We start from the raw sequence: 20,292 nt of genomic DNA on the forward strand, positions 1-20,292 counted from the left end.
AAGAACTGCTGGTTCCTGGTTCTAGGGATTAGAGCTACATTGATGGATTTTGAATAACAATGCTGGAGCACGACAAAAGAGATCAGTCATATTTGTTAGAGCTTGGATGATCCTGCTGGACTGTTGTCATTCTCTAGACCAGGGGTCACCAAACTACAGCCCGCAGGCCGGATCCGGCCCGCGATGTCAGTTCATCCGGCCTGCCGACAGTACTTGAAGTTGATTCTGATTTCTGTGACTTGCCTTATCACACAGCAGTGAGATGGCTCAGCTGCGGTAAACTCCTGTTACGTTTTTACAACCTCCGAAACGAAATAGATGTTTTTCTCACTGAAAAAGATAGAGCTGATCCACAGCTGTCAGATCCTACCTGGCTGTCAAAGTTGTCATTTTTGGTCGACTTCACATCCCACATGAATGAACTGAACTTGAAACTTCAGGGAAAGAATAGCCTCGTCTGTGATCTCTACAGAATCATCAAAGGATTTTGGAGAAAGCTGTCATTGTTTGAAGCACAATTGGAAAGAGAAAAATTTTCTCATTTTCACTGTTTCAAAGAGTTTTGCACTACAATTGCCGAAGATGTCAACCTCAATTTTCCGAAAAAGATTATTCATGACTTGAAGGAGCAATTTTTTTAGAGAGATTTTCAGATCTTGACAGAATTGAGTGACATTCTTCTGTTCCAGAATCCGTTTGATTGTAACCTTGATGATGTGCCAGTTGAAGTACAGATTGAGCTCATTGATTTGCAAGCAAGTGACTTGTTGAAAGAGAAGCACAGAGAAGGAAAACTTGTTGCATTTTACCGCTGCTTACCAGATGATGACTTTCCAAAACTGAAGAACTTTGCTGCTGGTATTGCATCAGTGTTTGGAACAACTTATGTCTGTGAGCAAACATTTTAAAAATTGAAGTATGTGAAGTCAACACATCGAACGTGATTGATGAACATTTGAAAGCAATTCTCTTGATTGGATGCAGCAATTCCAAACCAAACATTGATGATATCTTGAAAGCCAAACGTCAGTTTCACAAATCTCACTAACCTTTTTTGCTGCTGGACACATGGAAAGAATGAGTGAAGAAAGACTAGTAAAAGAGGTATGGAAGGCAGATGTGGAGGGAGTGAACATGAGGGGACATCCTAGGATGAGGTGGATGGATGGGGTGAAGGAGGCTTTGGGGAAGAGGGGAATGTCTGTTGAGGAAGGACGGGTGAATGGAGAATGGTTGTATATAGATGATGTGATACATGAGGTGAGGTAGTATGTGTGAGAAAAATTTGACGCAGCCCGAAGGGATTTCTCCCCGTCTTCTCCTTTTATGCAATGGGGGGTCGCTGATTTAATGAAGCGGCCTTGCTGTGGATGTGCTGTGTCTTGTGACACTGCTTCTGACCCAGGGCAGTGGACAAGGTGCAGGGATGACCCGTCATCCAGGGGGTGCTAAGATAAGAGGGAGGGTGGAGGGGTGTGGAGTGCATTTAGGAATGGAATGGGTGGGAATGATTTTATGCCTTTTCCTTTTTGGCTACCTCCCTTGTAAGGGGGTAAAAGCCTTGGTATATGTATGTATGTAGTTTTTAAGATTCGGATATGTGCACACTGTCTTATGTAACTATCTTTTTGCTAACGTCGCTTCTTTGATAACTTTTTAGTAAATAAACACGTTGGTTGTTTTTGTTTTTTGTGCATTGCACGCCACTCACCCATGATTAACATGGAATGCTAAACTTAGTTTTTCGTCTTTTTTCCCAGAGCTTTCATTCTGGCTTGTAAGTATTGAACAGAATGATTATGCAGCCTGCGCTCGTCATTCTTTCAGTTATCCGGCCCGTAGTGAAAAAAGTTTGGTGACCCCTGCTCTAGACTGTCTGGCCAAGCAGTCTCACCTCTCTGAGGAATGCCATGGTTAGAACGGGGTTTTACAACATGATTGTGTACAATGCAGCCTTCCATAATGTGTTGTATAGTATGGGGTGAAGTATTGCATCCTGGACAGTTATTGTAGTCTGGCTAGATGGACTCTGTTTTTTGGGGGGTAGAGGATTCAGAGGGATGGATATCAGGGGTCTGGCATGCAGCAACATATTATCTCAATTTGTTGATGGAGCAGTTAGTGATATGGTTATAGATATGCTTATGGAGGCTGGTGGTTGTAAAGGAAGGGAATATTTGTGGACAGGATGCAGGGATGACCTGACATCCAGGAGGTGCCAAGATGGGAGGGAGGGTGGAGGGGAGTGGAATATATGGGAAATGAAATGGGTGGGAGTGATTTCTATGCTTTTTTCTTTTTGGCTACCCCCTGTGTAAGGGGAAGAAGCCTTTGGTATATGTATGTATGCCATGTTTCTGGAGGCTGTGGCAAGCATTTGTGTGTTTTTCATGTCAATGTGATCCTTGACTTTGAGGACCTTATTTTCATGGTGTTAATGGTCAGTAGGTGTTGTGGTTGAGCAGCCTGTAATTGTCTTTAGGGCTTTGTTTTGTATGGTCTGTAGGGTGTTTTAATTGTCTAGGTTAGGGGACGTGGGGCTCACATAATTCATTACTGAGCATATCTATTGTTTTGTATACTGTAGTAGTAATAGTTTCTTTTTGTCCAAATGTTTGTTCCTGGAATTTATTTAAGCACATTAAGTATAGGTGTACATTTTGTCTTTGTGATTTGTTGATTGAATGACATAGATGATTGTATGTTACACCAAGGATCCTGAGAGTATGTGTGTGGTATTAGAATGGTGACAAAGAGGCATGGTATATATTTGTGTTCATTTGTCCAATTGGTGAGAAGTGTGGCTTTAGATTTGTTTGTGGCTATTTTGAGTATTTGTGGTGAATCAAGTGTTGAGGTATGGTCGTAGTATTTGAGGCTTTGTCTGCGTTAGTGTTTACATGTAATAGTTATTTTGTCTGTGTAAGAAGAGATATTTCTGGGGAGTTGGGTGTGGGTATATCATGCATGTATAGATGGAGAGATGATAATGGAAGAGAAGGCAGTAAGGGGAAGATGGGCAGAATATTTTAGGGAGTTGCTAAATGTGAAGGAGGATAGGGAGAGGAAGATAGCTGCAGTGGGAAATGCTAAGAAAATGACCGTGATGAGTGAGGAAAATGGAGGAGAAATAAGGAAGGATGAAGTAAAGGCAGTTGTTGAGATGATGAAAGCAGGTGAGGCACCTGGGCTGGATGGATGCCATGCATACATATATACATATACCAAGGCTTTTTCCCCCTTACAAGGGAGGTAGCCAAAAAGGAAAAGGCATAAAATCATTCCCACCCATTCCATCCCTAAATACACTCAACCCCTCCACCCTCCCTCTTATCTTAGCACCTCCTGGATGACGGGTCATCCCTGCACCTTGTCCACTGCCCTGGGTCAGAAGCAGTGTCGCAAGACACAGCACATCCACAGCAAGGCCGCTTCATTAAATCGGCGACCCCCCCCCTCTCCGTCCCCCCATGCATAAAAGGAGAAGGTAAATATCCATATACAACCATTCTCCATTCACCCCTGTCTTCTGTACTTTCCCGTCCTTCCTCAACAGACATTCCCCTCTTCCCCAAAGCCCCCTTCACCCCATCCATCCACCTCATCCTAGGACGTCCCCTCATGTTCACTCCCTCCACATCTGCCTTCCATACCTCTTTTACTAGTCTTTCTTCACTCATTCTTTCCATGTGTCCAAACCATCCTAATACTCTTTCATCAACCCTATCTCCCAACTCCCTTTCCATCCCTGTTCTCCTCACCTCCTCATTTCTCACAATAGCCTAGTAACCCCCATCATACTTCTCAGACACCTCATCTCAAACACATTCAAAGTCCTCTCTTCCTCTCTTATGTTCCTCGTTTCTGCCCCATACAGTGCTGTTGGCAAAATCACTCCTTCATATGGTCTCCTCTTAGCATCCATTCCCAAATGTCTATTCCTCATTACACTCTTCAATCCACCAAGACATTTACTTGCTTCTCTCAATCTACATTCTACCTCCACCTTTTCCTGCCACATTTGCACCCAAGTATCTAAAACTATCCACGTCCTCCAGTCGCACTCCCTTTATGCTCACTTCCAGTCTACTGCCACTTTCACCCCTTGAACATCTCATCACCTTACTTTTACCCACATTTATCTTCAGCTTTCTTCTATCACACACACTCCCAAACTCTGTCACCAACTTCCTCAATCCCTCCTCCAACCCTGCCACAAGCACAGTGTCGTCCGCAAACAACAGCTGGCTCACCTCCCACTTTTCTCCATTTTCTTTAACCATCTCCAATCCCTGACCCACTACCCTTGCATTTACCTCTCACACTACCCCATCCATGTATAAGTTGAACAGCCAGAGTGACATACGCATCCTTGACGAAGTCCCACCTTTACCTCAAACCACTCACTCTCTCCATTTCTAACCCTGACACAAGCTCTACTACTCTCATAAAAATGCTTGACAGCTCCTAGAAGCTTTTCTCCTATCCCGTATATCTGCATAACTTCCCACAGTGCCTTTCTGTCTACCCTATCGTAGGCCTTTTCCAGATCCATAAAAGCCAAAAAAACGTCCTTCCCCTTTCCTATAGCTTTCTCACACATCTGTCTTACCACAATAATCTGATCTACACAACCTCTACCCGTCCTAAATCCACACTGTTCCTCACCAATTACTCCCCCTGTTCCTCTCCTAATCCTCTCAGAATGTCTAAAAAAAGGAGGTACAGTGATGGTGGACTGGCTGGTGAGGTTATTTAATGTTTGCTGGAGAGAGGGTAGAGTGCCAGAGGACTGGAGGAGTGCCTGTATAGTTCCACTTTACAAGGGAAAAGGGGACAAGTGTGAATGTAGTAGTTTCAGAGGGATTAGCTTGTTAAGTGTAGTTGGGAAAGCTAAGGGGAGGATCTTGATTGAGAAGATTAGGAGAGGAACAGAGGGAGTAATTGGTGAGGAACTGTGTGGATTTAGGAGGGGTAGAGGTTGTGTAGATCAGATCTTTGTGGTAATACAGATATGTGAGAAAGCTATAGGAAAGGGGAAGGATGTTTTTTGGGCCTTTATGGACCTGGAAAAGGCTTACGACAGGGTAGACAGAAAGGCACTGTGGGAGGTTTTGTGGATATACGGGATAGGAGGAAAGCTTCTAGGAGCTGTCAAGAGTTTTTATGAGAGTAGTAGAGCTTGTGTCAGGATTAGAAATGGAGAGAGTGAGTGGTTCAAGGTAAAGGTGAGACTTCGTCAAGGATGCGTTATGTCGCCCTGGCTGTTCAACTTATACATGGATGGGGTAGTGCGAGAGGTAAATGCAAGGGTAGTGGGTCAGGGATTGGAGATGGTTAATGAAAATGGAGAAAAGTGGGAGGTGAGCCAGCTGTTGTTTGCTGACTAGACTGCGCTTGTGGCAGGATCGGAGTAGGGATTGAGGAAATTGGTGACAGAGTTTGGGAGAGTGTGTGATAGAAGAAAGCTGAAGATAAATGTGGGTAAAAGTAAGGTGATGAGATGTACAAGGGGTGAAAGTGGCAGTTGTCTGGAAGTGAGCATTAAGGGAAAGCGACTGGAGGAAGTGGATAGTTTTAGATACTTGGATGCAAATGTGGCAGGAAAAGGTGGAGGTAGAATGTAGATTGAGAGGAGCGAGTAAATGCCTTGGTGGATTTAAAAGTGTAATGAGGAATAGACATTTGGGAATGGATGCTTAGAGGAAACTATATGAAGGGGTGATTGTGCCAACAGCACTGTATGGGGCAGAAACATGGAACATAAGAAAGGAAGAGAGAAGGAGTTTGAATGTGTTTGAGATGAGGTGTCTGAGAAGTATGATGGGGGTTACTAGGCTAGATAGAGTGAGAAATGAGGAGGAGAACAGGGGTGGAAAGGGAGTTGGGAGATAGGGTTGATGAAAGAGTATTAGGATGGTTTGGACACATGGAAAGAATGAGTGAAGAAAGACCAGTAAAAGAGGTATGGAGGGCAGATGTGGAGGGAGTGAACATGAAGGGACGTCCTAGGATGAGGTGGATGGATGGGGTGAAGGGGGCTTTGGGGAATGTCTGTTGAGGAAGGACGGGAGAGGACAGAAGACGGGTGAATGGAGAATGGTTGTATATGGATGATGATGTGATGCATGAGGTGGAATGGGGGGTGAGGTAGTATGTGTGGTAGTATGTGTGACCAATTTTTGACGCAGCCGAAGGGATTTCTCCCCGTCTTCTCCTTTATGCATGGGGGGTCGCCGATTTAATAAAGCGGCCTTGCTGTGGATGTGCTGTGTCTTGCAACACTGCTTCTGACCCAGGGCAGTGGACAAGGTGCAGGGATGACCCGTCATCCAGGGGGTGCTAAGATGAGAGGGAGGGTGGAGGGGTGTGGAGTGTATTCAGGGATGGAATGGGTGGGAATGATTTTATGCCTTTTCCTTTTTGGCTATCTCCCTTGTAAGGGGGAAAAAGCCTAGGTATATGTATGTATGTATAGATTAAAGAGTGTGGGGCATACAACTGAGCCTTGTTGTACTTCGTTTTTAAAGTCTGGTATATGATGATTGGCCATTATATGACACATTGGCATTTCTACCTGCTAGATAATTGGCAGTGGGTGAGAGTGCAGGAGTGACCCGTCATCCAAGAGGAGCCAAGATAAGAGGGAGGGAAGGGGATGAATGGGAGTGGAGTATGTGGGGATGAAATGGGTGGGGGTGGATTTTATGACTTTGGTTTTTGGCTATCTTCCTTGTAAGGGGGGAAAAGCCTTTGGTATATGTATATATGTATGTATATAGATAATTGGCCAGCCATCTTTTGGTATTATACATGTTTGAGGTTGTGACAGGGGATCTTGTGACCCCAAGAGTTGGGGTCCAAATGGCCACAAATTTCCCCTGCTACCTGCCCTTACACAGGTGGCACCAATCCATGGGAGCAGCATCAATTACCAGGGCAAGTACCATAATCCTTTTTTCCAACAATGAACTGCTGGGGTTACTGGAGTGCCAAGTTCCTTGGGACCAGTCATAAACTTGTTACAATACTGTATATCAAGTCCAGCAGAATCCTAAGATGTAATCCACCTGGCTTTCAGTTAGGAAAGGTCAGGTATTATGCATGTGCCCATAAGTATGTGGTAGCAGTCCCTTGATTCAAAATGCTCCATACCCTCAGACCATAAAGAACTGTAGAATACCTTCAAATGTGAGACTGAAAACTACCAAAGAGTTCATAGGCTTGTTCAAGGTGGTGGTGTCTTGCATAAGACTGGAAAGATGTGCCATGCAGCCAGATTGATGGTGAACCTGGACCTGTGCAGGATTGGAACAATAGACTAGGCCCTTATGAGAATGGATATGTTGGGAATCATTGGGGATATTAAGGGCCATTGAAATTAAAATTCCCTGAGACCTTATCAAGCCCTAAAGCTACTGTTACAAATATATTATCTAGGTGAATACTGTCTGAACAGCTGATAAACAACCAATACCAGCCAGGGAGGGGCATACAGCTGTCTGGGCTGAGTGCTTTGAACAGCTGTATATGGCTGGCCCTCCAAGCAGCCAGCTTAATGGTGTTTAGATGGTGGCTGCCAATCCACTGATAGATGAAATCCTGCCCTTTCTGAATGAGACCAGAGAGGATGTAAATTGAAGGGTGGGAAGGCATCATCTACAATAAGTGCAAGGTAGCTGAGAGCCAGAGATGATGCTATTGTTTACTGGTTGCATACAGTGCTGCTTGCTGTTAGGCAGTCCAGTATCATTCCCTCCTAATTGAAAAGAAGGCCGGTCATCCCTTGGCATTACACCACTCTGTGTACCAGGCAAGGTCTTTGCCCACCTGTTGCTGGTACAGGTTCATTTCCATCTGCTGAAGTTTCAGTCCTGAGCAGTCTTGTGTTCACACCTGGTAAGTCAACGACTTCAGCTAGTCTTGTGTTCTTGTGGAAAGTTGAGTTTTAACAGGTGTTGCTTGGAACCTATGTTGATCTCAAAAAGGCATTCAATTAGGTACATTGTAGAGTGCTCTGGGATCTCCTACAGACCTATAGGATTCCTGTGTGGAAAACTGATCTAATGTGGCATATGCTCTGGGACAATGTGTAGTTAAATATGAAGGAGGCACATCCAGCTTCTTACCTATTAATATAAGGAATAAACTAGGGGTGTATCTTTACCCTAACATATTTTCCTCACCTCATTTTGGATGGGCCAAGAGAGCATATACTGACAAGGTTATTAACAAAGTAAACAAATAGATTTTGGTTTTTATTCAAATAATAACTGTTTGTATATAAATATAAACTACATAACAGATAAGTCATCCCTTAGAAGTACAACCTCCTTAAAATCTTATCTTTTATGAAATGTTATTACAATTCATGAAAAATGTAATCTTACTCAAATGAGAATTTTCTTCAGGATATCCAGGATTGAAGAAGGATGTGTATGGGTACATACCACCTAGCCATTTAATTCTTTTGACTAAGGGTAAGGGTATGTAGATAAGTGATGGAATGATTTGTGGAAGTGACAGCTTGATAGGTTTTATTCTAGGTAGTGTCCAAAGATATCTGGCTGGCACACATTATAGCAGAACATCATACAACTGACATTTTAGTAGAACATCATAAAATTGTCATGTTATAGCAGGACACCAAAAAAATAAATATACATAACAACAAGAATTGGTCAATTTCATGGTAGGCAGGCACTGCAGTGACCCAAAACATCTCTGAAACCAAAGCAATACAAGTGTCTCATGGGACGCAATATGGTCTCCAACACCTTATACAACTCTCCTAACCTTTCATTTTCTGTATCAATCTTATGCATTAATATTCACAGAATCAGTGTTCACTAAAATAATATGAGAGCTGAAAAAGAGCAATCATTAATGTGTTATTTTGGAAGTGGTGAGGATCACACTGATCGTCAATGACAGTTGCTATACGCCAACTTTCACGAATGGGCTTTTACCAACTACATAGGCATTTAATGTCAAATCAACAAACCTATCATCCATTTCATTACAGTAAAGGCACCTACACCATCAATGGGAAAATAAGTATAGGCCTTGCCCCTCCCTGCAAAAACCTATCTCCCTATTATATCACAGAATAGCTTCCGGCCAACAACAACATTTACAGCTGAAAATCTAATTCCTTTCCTACAGTGATGTACTTTGCAGATATGATTTTGGAAAATACCTAAAAATTTCATTAACTTGAGCAATATCATTTCAGTTAAAAGTTTACAGCCCATGAAAGAGAGAGACATATCTATTAGTGTTTATTGTGATGGGAGAGGAGAATGATAAGGCCATTACAAAAGAGGCAATACAAGTAGCACTGAAAGAAACAATAGCTCAAAAACCAGCTGGATTTGATGGCTGTCATGAGAAGTGTCTGGTATGGGTCAAGCAGTAATAGTGGAATGGCAGGCAAGATTGTTTAATGTCACCAGGATGGAGGTGTCTTGAAGTGGAAGACTTCATGTAAAATTCTTCTGTACATACTGGGAAGGGAGACCAGTACAAGTGTAGTAGTTTTAGAGAAATCCAATATGTTGAGCATGGTCAGTAAGATTGATGGGCATGTGTTGATTGAGAACATTAAGAGGGAATTACTGTAGAGGAGCCGTATGAGTTTATGAAAGAAAAATGTGCATAAATTGTTTGTAGTAAGAATTATGTAAAAAGTATTTAGTAAGAGAAAACAATGTTTTTGGAACAAGCATGGACTTTGAGTTGTACAACAGAGTTGATAAAGAAGCTTTGTGGAGCATATTACTGGCATATCAAAAAAGAGGAAGCTGTTGGAGGCAGTTAAGAGTTTCTATGCAAGTAGTAGGACATGTATGTAGGTCAGGAATAGAGAGAGTAATGGGCTGTCAGGGTTGTGTGATTCTATCATGGCTATCTAATATGTATATGGATGGGATGGTAAAGGATGTAAATGCAGGAGTACTAAATGGAGGTTCGGAACTGGTGGGTGAGAGTGGAAGGTCATGGGAATTTATCCAGTTTTTATTTATGGATGACACGGCATTTAAGGCTGATTCTAAGGAGAGACTGAGGCAGTTGGTGACTGAGTTTGGAAGGGTATGTGAGAGAGGATATCACAAGTGAATGATGGCAAAGGTGTGATATGTACAAGGAATTATGATGATAGCATGCTGAATGTGAGTGTAAAGGGTGAGGGGCTTGATGAAGGAGAGTTTTTGAAGTCACATGTGGTGGTGAATGAAGTAGTAGATAAATTATTACAAAGGCGGAGCATGCTGACAGGAGACCTTTTGGTCCATATCTAGGTCGGATGCAAAAAACAAAACAAAAAAAATCATAATAATAAAACAATAAATAAAAACCATAATAATGTAAATAACAAATAAAATACATAAACAAATGCATAGGTATAGTTAAATAATAAACATACAAGTACATAGTAAATAATAATAAATTGACATATAACTAATAATAAATGAAAATCAAACAGACAAATGATAAAAAAAAACAAATAATATAGAATAAATTATAATCATTACAGCATCTTGCTTAGGTGTTTATCTAAATGATTCTTAAAGCTTCGAACTGAACTACATTGCACTACCTGTGCAGGAAGTTTATTCCATTCATTAACTACACGGTTGGCAAAGTTGTTTCTACCTACTTCCAAATTGAATCTATTTCCGGACAGTTTGAGACCATTGTTTCTTGTCTGATTCTCATTCAATGTGAAAATTTTGTCACTTTTGATGTTGTCAATTCCCTTTAGAATTTTAAAGACCTGTATCAAGTCACCTCTGAGTCTACCCTTTTTTAGGGAAAACAGATTCATATGTTTTAGTCGATTTTCATGATTTATTTTCTATATTTGGAATCAGTTTTGTGGCTCGCCGTTGTACTTTTTCCAGTCTGTCAATGTCTTTAAGGGGGTTGACTCTCATTTCGGTGATTCGCTCGATCGGATTATGCATTTCTGGTCCTCCCAACCTTATTTTTTTATGTAAGACAATGGAAATTTAACACAATGTGCAGGGAAATGGGATGCATCTGTGACAGAAATTTCATTGAAATCCATTTAGAAAGTTTTACACAATAGATGATTTACTTGCAATTTTGAGTTATTTTTGAAATAACGTTTATTTTTCCAAAAGTATGGGGAGAATAATGATTTCCTTTGGTGTACAGTTAGTAGACATCCAGATGTACCTAAACTAGTATACTCGTAATTATAAGTGAAAAAGAAAGTCAGCCTTACAGCAAATTATAAAAAAAAAAAAAAAAAAAAAAAAAAAAAAAACAAGAATGATCAAAATTGCTTATTTACACACGAAGTTATAGTTTTGTGCGAAAAAACTAGTTTTGAGAAAATAGCATTTTTATGTTTATATATTCACTACTCCATAAAAGTGCCTCCAAAGAGTATCAAATGCACATATCTACTTACATAATCCTTTGACCATTTCTGGGAAGTAAGCAGCAGATGTTCATTACATTTCTTTTTTACCCATGCCAGCTGAGAATCATGACAATCCTAACCTTCCATATCCTTCACATAATGAATGGTACACATGCATTACAATCCCTTTGCTAAGGTGAGTATTCTTGCACTTCTCAGGTTCAGAATGGAGCAAAATACTTTGGCAACTATCACATCTGACATATTTAGTTATGGAGTAGTGAATTTATAAACAAGAAATGTATAAAACAGGATAGCACGTGGAGAAATGACGCACGCATACGCTGAATCCTTTTTTTGATCACACTGAGTGTGGTGACTGCTGCCTAAGCTATTGTACAACAATATCAGAGTATAAAATTCTCAAAAAAAAAAAAAAAAAAGAGATAGGTAAACGTGTAGTGGAGTGGAAGGAGGTTTCCTCAAGGATAATGTGGATGAAGGTGAAACTGGGAAAGGAGATGTGGGTCTTTGTAAGTGCATATGGGCCTGGCAGTGAGAAGAGTGTAGAAGAAAGGGAGGCCTTTTGGATAGATTTAAATGAGTGCATAGAGGATTTAGGAAGAAATGTCAATGTAATAGTACTGGGAGACCTTAATGCTAGGGTAGGAAATGGTCCAATTGATGGAGTGGTTGGGAAATGTGGAGTTCCAGGAAAGAATCGTAGTGGAGAGTTGATGGTGGAAATGTGTCTAGAAAGAGAGTTCATGATAGCAAATACAGTGTTTCGGAAGAAAGTCAAGCATAAGTACACATGGGAGAGGGTGGTGGATGGAAGGGTGGTAGATAGAGCGTTGATGGATTATGTAGTGGTAAATAGGACTATGATAGGAAGAGTTAAGGATGTACATGTGCTAAGGGGAGAGGGTGGGGGAATATCAGATCATTTTTTGGTGGAAGGTAAGTTGAGAGTGGAGGATAGATGGAGAAAGAGGAAAGGGACAAAAGGAAGGGAGGTGCTTAGAGTGAACTCTTTAAATGAAAAGGAGAAGTACAAGAAGAAGGTGAAGGAGGAGTGGGAGGGAGTGAAGGATAGAGTGGAGCTAGGTGTGGAGGAGGAATGGGGATGGTTCAAGGAGGGAGTCACAAAGTGTGCAAGGATGGTCTGTGGAACAAGAAGGACAGGAGGAAATAGAAGGAAGGGTAGTGAATGGTGGGATGAGGAAACAAAGAAGGTTGTAGAAGAGAAGAAGCAAGCTTTCACAGATTGGTTACAAAATAGGACGAGGGAGTCATATGAGAGGTACAAAGAAAAGAAAAGAGAAGTAAAGCACAAGGTAAAGGAGGCAAAGAGGAGAGCAGATGTGAAGTGGGGTAAGAGTATGACAGAAAATTTTGAAAGTAATAAAAAGATGTTTTGGAAAGAAATTAAGAGAGGAAGAGGAGGCGAATCAAGTAGAGAAGAAAAGGTAAAGGGTGCAGATGGAGAGATGATAATGGAAGAGAAGGCAGTAAGGGGAAGATGGGCAGAATATTTTGGGGAGTTGCTAAATGTGAAGGAGGATAGGGAGGGAAAGATAGTTGCAGTGGGAAATGCTAAGAAAATGACCATGATGAGTGAGGAAAATGGAGGAGAAATAAGAAAGGATGAAGTGAAGGTAGTTGTTAAGATGATGAGAGCAGGTAAGGCACCTGGTCTGGATGGATGCCATGCAGAATGTTTGAAAAAGGGAGGTACAGTGATGGTGGACTGGCTGGTGAGGTTATTTAATGTTTGCTGGAGAGAGGGTAGAGTGCCGGAGGACTGGAGGAGTGCCTGTATAGTTCCTCTTTACAAGGGAAAAGGGGACAAGTGTGAATGTAGTAGTTTCAGAGGGATTAGCTTGTTAAGTGTAGTTGGGAAGGCTTATGGGTGGATCATAATTGAGAAGAACAGAGGGAGTAATTGGTGAGGAACAGTGTGGATTTAGGACGGGTAGAGGTTGTGTAGATCAGATCTTTGTGGTAAGACAGATATGTGAGAAAGCTATAGGAAAGGGGAAGGATGTTTTTTGGGCTTTTATGGATCTGGAAAAGGCTTACGATAGGGTAGACAGAAAGGCACTGTAGGAGGTTATGCAGATATATGGGATAGGAGGAAAGCTTCTAGGAACTGTCAAGAGTTTTTATGAGAGTGGTAGAGCTTGTGTCAGGATTAGGAATGGAGAGAGTGAGTGGTTCGAGGTAAAGGTGGGACATCGTCAAGGATGTGTTATGTCGCTCTGGCTGTTCAACTTATACATGGATGGAGTAGTGAGAGAGGTAAATGCAAGGGTAGTGGGTCAGGGATTGGAGATGGTTAATGAAAATGGAGAAAAGTGGGAGGTGAGCCAGCTGTTGTTTGCTGACGACACTGCGCTTGTGGCAGGATCGGAGGAGGGACTGAGGAAGTTGGTGACAGAGTTTGGGAGAGTATGTGATAGAAGAAAGCTAAAGATAAATGTGGGTAAAAGTAAGGTGATGAGATGTACAAGGGGTGAAAGTGGCAGTAGACTGGAAGTGAGCATTAAAGGAGAGCGACTGGAGGAAGTGGATAGTTTTAGATGCTTGGGTGCAAATGTGGCAGGAAAAGGTGCAGTGAAGGTGGAGGTAGAATGTAGATTGAGAGAAGTGAGTAAATGCCTTGGTGGATTGAAGAGTGTAATGAGGAAAAGACATTTGGGAATGGATGCTAAGAGGAGACTGTATGAAAGTGATTGTGCCAACAGCACTGTATGGTGCAGAAACATGAAACATAAGAGAGGAAGAGAGAAGGAGTTTGAATGTGTTTGAGATGAGGTGTCTGAGAAGTATGATGGGGGTTACTAGGCTGGATAGAGTGAGAAATGAGGAGGTGAGAAGAAGAATGGGGGTGGAAAGGGAGTTGGGAGATAGGGTTGATGAAAGAGTATTAGGATGATTTGGACACATAGAAAGAATGAGTGAAGAAAGACTAGTAAAAGAGGTATGGAAGGCAGATGTGGAGGGAGTGAACATGAGGGGACTTCCTAGGATGAGGTGGATGGATGGGGTGAAGGGGGCTTTGGGAAAGAGGGGAATGTCTGTTGAGGAAGGACGGGAGAGGACAGAAGACGGGTGAATGGAGAATGGTTGTATATGGATGATGTTGTGATGCATGAGGTGGAATGGGTGGGGGGATGGGGGGTGAGGTAGTATGTGTGAGCAAAATTTGACGCAGCCCCAAGGGATTTCTCCCCATCTTCTTTTATGCATGGGGGGACGGAGAGGAGGGGTCGGCGATTTAATGAAGTGGCCTTGCTGTTGATGTGCTGTGTCTTGCGACACTGCTTCTGACCCAGGGCAGTGGACAAGGTGCAGGGATGACCCATCATCCAGGAGGTGCTAAGATGAGAGGGAGGGTGGAGGGGTGTGGAGTGTATTCAGGGATGGAATGGGTGGGAATGATTTTATGCCTTTTCCTTTTTGGTTACCTCCCTTGTAAGGGGGAAAAAGCCTTGGTATATGTATGTATGTATGAGTTTATCTATACACCTTTTAATTTTTTCTTTTGTTATATTTACCGTAGTGAGTAAGTTTACCCTAGACTTTTCACAGGTTTCAGTTTGGAGTTCACTTTGAATATTCAAGTTGACCGTTAGCAGATAGTAGTGGACTAATGTGATTCCTAACAACCTTTTTATCTCTAATGTAACTATAGAATTCTTTGGGATTCTCTTTTGATTTATCAGCTAGATGCACCTGAGCACTTATATTTCTTATAAGCCTGTCTCTTTTTAGCAATACTTTTTTCATTTTCTTTGTTGAGCCACTTTGGGCGAGCCTGATTTGGGGGACATCTGTCCTTAAAAGGAATGTAAGTATGAATCATCTTAGTGAGCGTATTTTGAAATATTTCCCACATCTGATCTACAGATCTTTCATTTAATTTTGCCTCCCAATATGTAAGCTGAAGCTCCTGACGTAGTCCTATGAACTGAGCTTTAATGAAATCGGGTATTTTAGAAACATAAGTATCTATTCTAAAAAAATTTAGGAGTTTGAATCTAAGTTGTGATCGCTATTTGCATTATAGATCAAAGAAGCAAGTATATCTCTGCATGGAATGAAAAATGTCAAGAGAAATTCTGCATTACCTTTGACCAAAGCATCAGGTGGAGCAGGGATGACACTTCATCTCAGAAATGCTAAGATGGGAGGGGTACATGCATATACCAAGGCTTTTTACCCCAAGAGTTGGGGGCCAATCAGCAGCAACCACCCCTGGCCATCAGCTCTACGCAGATGGCACCGATCCCCAAGGAGGAGCTACGCCTACCTGGGGGAGTACCACAATCCTTTTTTCCAACACACAATGTTACGTTTTTTCTGCACTGAGGGGTGATTTTCCGGCGATCACCCCTCTTCTTCTACTTTTAGCCGGAGATGTAGAGAGCAATCCTGGGCCCACCACAAAATACACATGCCCAACATGCTCTAAACCCATTACTTCGAGCAGACAGACAAAGGGCTCAGTTCAGTGCAATATGTGCAAAAACTGGGCCCACCTCACTTGTACAACACTTGCTGACACAAACCAATACACAAACACTTGGACATGTTCTACCTGCCCTCCAGTAACCCCACTCCCACCTCCCCAACCACAGCCAACACCCTTACCCACTCCCAATTTCCCTTTGCCCTTACCCCCGATTAGTACTCCCCTTCCTTTGTCCCCGATCTCTCCTTTCCCCCCCTCTGACCCAGATCCTACACCTTCCCCACTACCACCCCAACCTCAACCCCAAACGGCAACATACAACACATACAAAACACACAACATCAACATATTACAACACAACATTGACGGTATTAACACTAAAAAACATGAACTTGAACACTTTCTTAACACAACATACACATTGCGATTTTACAAGAAACAAAACTAAGACACTCACACAAAACACCATCATTTCATAATTACACCACCATCAGACAAGACCGGACTGACGGCAATGGCGGTGGACTCATCACCCTGATCCACCACTCCATCTGTTTTGTGGACACAAGTGCCACAACCAAAATTCTCCTCCCTACCACAGATAACACAACAGAAACCCAATCCATTCGAATCTGCACAGGCAACAATTCAACACTGACAATAGTTAACATGTACATTCCCCCCCAATCATCCCCCACAGTTCCAAACACCTTCAGACCTCAACTTAGCCAACTAACCTCAATCCCCAACCTGATCATGGGTGGTGACTTCAACGCCAAGTCGTCTGCCTGGTATGTCGACAACCCTGACACAGACAGAGGGCTTGATATACAGACTCAATTCGACTCATTGACTATCATGAACAACACGCATAATCATACACATATCCCATACCAAGCCCTCTACACTCCCTCCTCTCCTGATATCACCTTTTGCTCCCCCTGCCTAACCCCAACAACATCATGGAGATGCACCCCAGTCGGCCACAGACACACTTACACCAATTACAAGAGAGCTAACTGGGAAGCTTTTACTGAAGAGACAGAACAACATTTTGAAACACTTAACAGTACACCAATCACAAACATAAACAATGCTGTGCACGCTTTTAATACAATCATACAAAACGCAGACAAGAGATACATCCCTAGAGGCAACAGAAAATCACACAACCCCAACTTCACACCAGAAATCCAAGGCCTCATCAGACAACGTGACACACTTAAACACGATACCCCCACACCTATCCCTCAAAACATAGCAGACCAAATACAAACACTAAACACTGTGATTGCCAATAAAATACATGAACAAAAAACACAAAATTGGCAAAACTTTATCAATACACTTGATCACAAAACAAACACCAGCAAATTGTACAAAACACTCAACAGCATCACACTATCCAACACTAACACTACACGCTCTCACGCAGCAATAATCACAACAACAGATAATCTACCCTCAAACAGACAACAAGCAAACGCACTCGTACGTCATTTTGCACAGACGAGCCATCTTACATCTCACCCTGACGACCGACGCACCATTCGACGTAAGAAAGACTTCCCCACAGATCCAGACTATACACCCTTCATAGACAGTCAGACAAAACTCATAATGCATAATCTCAAGCACTCATCTGCCTGTGGCCCTGATAACATAAGCAACATCCACCTAAAACACATTGGACCACAAGGTATACACGCACTCACAAACATTGCAAACTACAGCTATTCACACAACACTATACCCGACATCTGGAAGCATGGTAAAATAATCACCATTCCAAAACCGAACAAAGACCCAACAATCCCAACATCGCACCGCCCAATCACACTTCTCTGCACCCCCTCTAAAGTCATTGAATGCCTAATACTTAAACTTGTCACACCATATATTCCCCTTGCTGACTCACAACACGGTTTTAAGCCACTACACTCCACAAACACTCTTCTGACAAACCTCACACAAAGAATTTTAGATGGCATCAATTCAGATAGGCCCCACCACAGAACACTTCTTATACCATTGGACATTAGTAAAGCTTTTGATGCTATCCCCCGCCACAACCTAACAAATAAAATATATAACACAGACATGCACAATAACACCAAAAGATGGCTGGCCAATTATCTGGCAGGCAGGAATGCTCATGTGTCATATAATGGCCAATCATCGCACATCAGAAACATTAAGAACGGAGTACCACAGGGCTCAGTTCTATCCCCCACATTATTTAATCTATACATGCATGACTTACCCACACCAGACACCTCAGAAATACAAATCTCTTCCTACGCAGATGACATAACAATCACATGCACACATCGTAACACAGACAAAGCTGCAGAAATAATCCAGCCTTACCTTGACACACTCAACACATGGTTCATCACAAACAGACTCAAAATAGCTCCAACCAAATCTACAGCAACACTTCTCACCAACTGGACAAAAGAACACAAATACATACCTCATCTCTACATCAACAACACTCTAATACCACACACAAACACACCGAAAATTCTTGGTGTAACATACGATACATCCATGTCTTTCAAACAACACCTCACAAACATAAAAAACAAATGCACACCTAGACTTAACGCACTTAAGTCAATCACTGGAACAACATTTGGACAAAACAAAGAAACTAATATAACAATATACAAACAATGCATACGCTCAGTGATGAATTATGCGAGTCCTGCATGGGCTCCTAATCTCAGTGAGACACACCACAACACCCTTCAAATCATACAAAACAAAGCCCTAAAAACAATTACAGGCTGCACAAATACAACACCTACAGACCATTTACACCATGAAACAAAAGTCCTCAAAGTCAAGGACCACCTCGACATGAGAGGCACACAAACACTTGCTGCAGCCACCACAAAACACATCACACCCGCTACACTACATAGCAGAACACCCACACACACCAAGAAACATTAAAACTACACCCAAAGACCTTTATTACGCACAGATACTCTCTTCTCTTCCTCCACAACCACCAAATACCAGCCTCCGGAAACATATTCATAATCATATCACTCACCGCTCCATTAACACACTGAAAGACAACACACTGCTGCATGCCAGACCCCCTGATATCCACCCTTCTGAATCCTCTCTCCCACTAAAGGACAGAGTCCACTTGGCCAGACTGCGATGCGGTCACCACCCAGCACTTCTAAGCTACCAGAAGAGGCTGGACGACCGTGTTGTGAACAGCTGCCCAGGATGTAACACTTCACCCCATACCATACAACACATAATGGAAGACTGCATTATACACAATCATGCACGCAAACAACACAACATACACTCTATAAAGGATTTGTGGGAAAACCCAGTTTCGGCTGTGGCCTTCCTTGGGGAGACGGGACTGCTCGGACAGACAGTCTAGGGAACGACAACAACAACAACAACCCCTTACAAGGGAGGTAGCCAAAAAGGAAAAGGCATAAAATCATTCCCACCCATTCCATCCCTGAATACATTCCACACCCCTCCACCCTCCCTCTCATCTTAGCACCTCATGGATGACGGGTCATCCCTGCACCTTATCCACTGCCCTGGGTCAGAAGCAGGGGTAGTTGATTTTAATGTGTGTAATGTGGTGTGCTTTCACTCAATCACCCCTATCATAAAGGGGAAATGGCCTTAGTTATATATATAATATATATAGTTTACAAACTCCATAAGGAACTAATATCATAGGGAAACCAAATGGGTGGAGGGTGAATGCCTCAGCTGGCTGCCTCCCTTATAAGGGGGAAGAAGATGTTGAGCATATAGTTTACAAATTGTGACATGCAAACAGAAATATGGAATAATGTAAATATATGTAAATATATATATATATATATATATATATATATATTTATATATATATATATATATATATATATATATATGCAAGCAATTACATCACCGTGATACAAAAATGCAAAATAACCACAGGAGAAAGGAAACTTGTAGACAGTAAGTACTTTCATATATTACATCTTCAGACTAAATGACAGAGATAAAGAGTTGGGTTTAAATGTAAGTATCAAGTGGCAACCATAGGGGGGAAGGGGGGAGACAGTACAATGTGGGGAGGGGGGAATGAACCTTACCCCTATCGACCTGACCAACACATAAGGCTCAATCTGGCGGAAAGATCTCGGTGACCATTTGGGTTACCAATTTATCACATTTAAAATGACCAAAGCTTAAGTTTATATTTTTATCAAACATGCCAATTCTAGCCAAAGGAAAAAGCCTACAAGAAAGAAATATAATAGAATCCTGCTTAATATCAGACACATTTGATAAAAAAATATAAACTTAAGCTATGGTCATTTTAAATGTGATAAATAGGTAACCCAAATGGTCACCGAGATCTTTCCGCCAGATTGAGCCTTATGTG

At 42.0% G+C, this 20,292-nt stretch overlaps 1 protein-coding gene across 1 annotated transcript; it reads left to right on the plus strand.

Annotated features, from left to right (window-relative positions):
- The first annotated feature begins 413 nt into the window (after nucleotides 1-413).
- LOC143021154 (general transcription factor II-I repeat domain-containing protein 2B-like) lies at nucleotides 414-7,952 on the plus strand. Its single transcript, XM_076178445.1, has 3 exons — nucleotides 414-584; nucleotides 690-891; nucleotides 7,846-7,952. The coding sequence occupies exons 1-3, from the start codon at nucleotides 414-416 to the stop codon at nucleotides 7,950-7,952; spliced, it is 480 nt and encodes a 159-aa protein (XP_076034560.1).
- The last annotated feature ends 12,340 nt before the right edge of the window (nucleotides 7,953-20,292 follow it).

Source organism: Oratosquilla oratoria, chromosome 41, assembly GCF_046742065.1.
Source record: "Oratosquilla oratoria isolate Oo_2021 chromosome 41, ASM4674206v1, whole genome shotgun sequence".
Taxonomy (NCBI): Eukaryota; Metazoa; Arthropoda; class Malacostraca; order Stomatopoda; family Squillidae; genus Oratosquilla; species Oratosquilla oratoria.

Excerpts from the sequence above, each read along its gene's own strand:
- LOC143021154 (XM_076178445.1), top strand. The coding sequence starts at position 414 with ATGAATGAACTGAACTTGAAACTTCAGGGAAAGAATAGCCTCGTCTGT. Across the intron at positions 585-689 it reads GCACTACAATTGCCGAAGAT|AATCCGTTTGATTGTAACCT; the intron begins GTCAACCTCAAT and ends CTTCTGTTCCAG. Across the intron at positions 892-7,845 it reads GTTTGGAACAACTTATGTCT|GTTCATTTCCATCTGCTGAA; the intron begins GTGAGCAAACAT and ends TTGCTGGTACAG.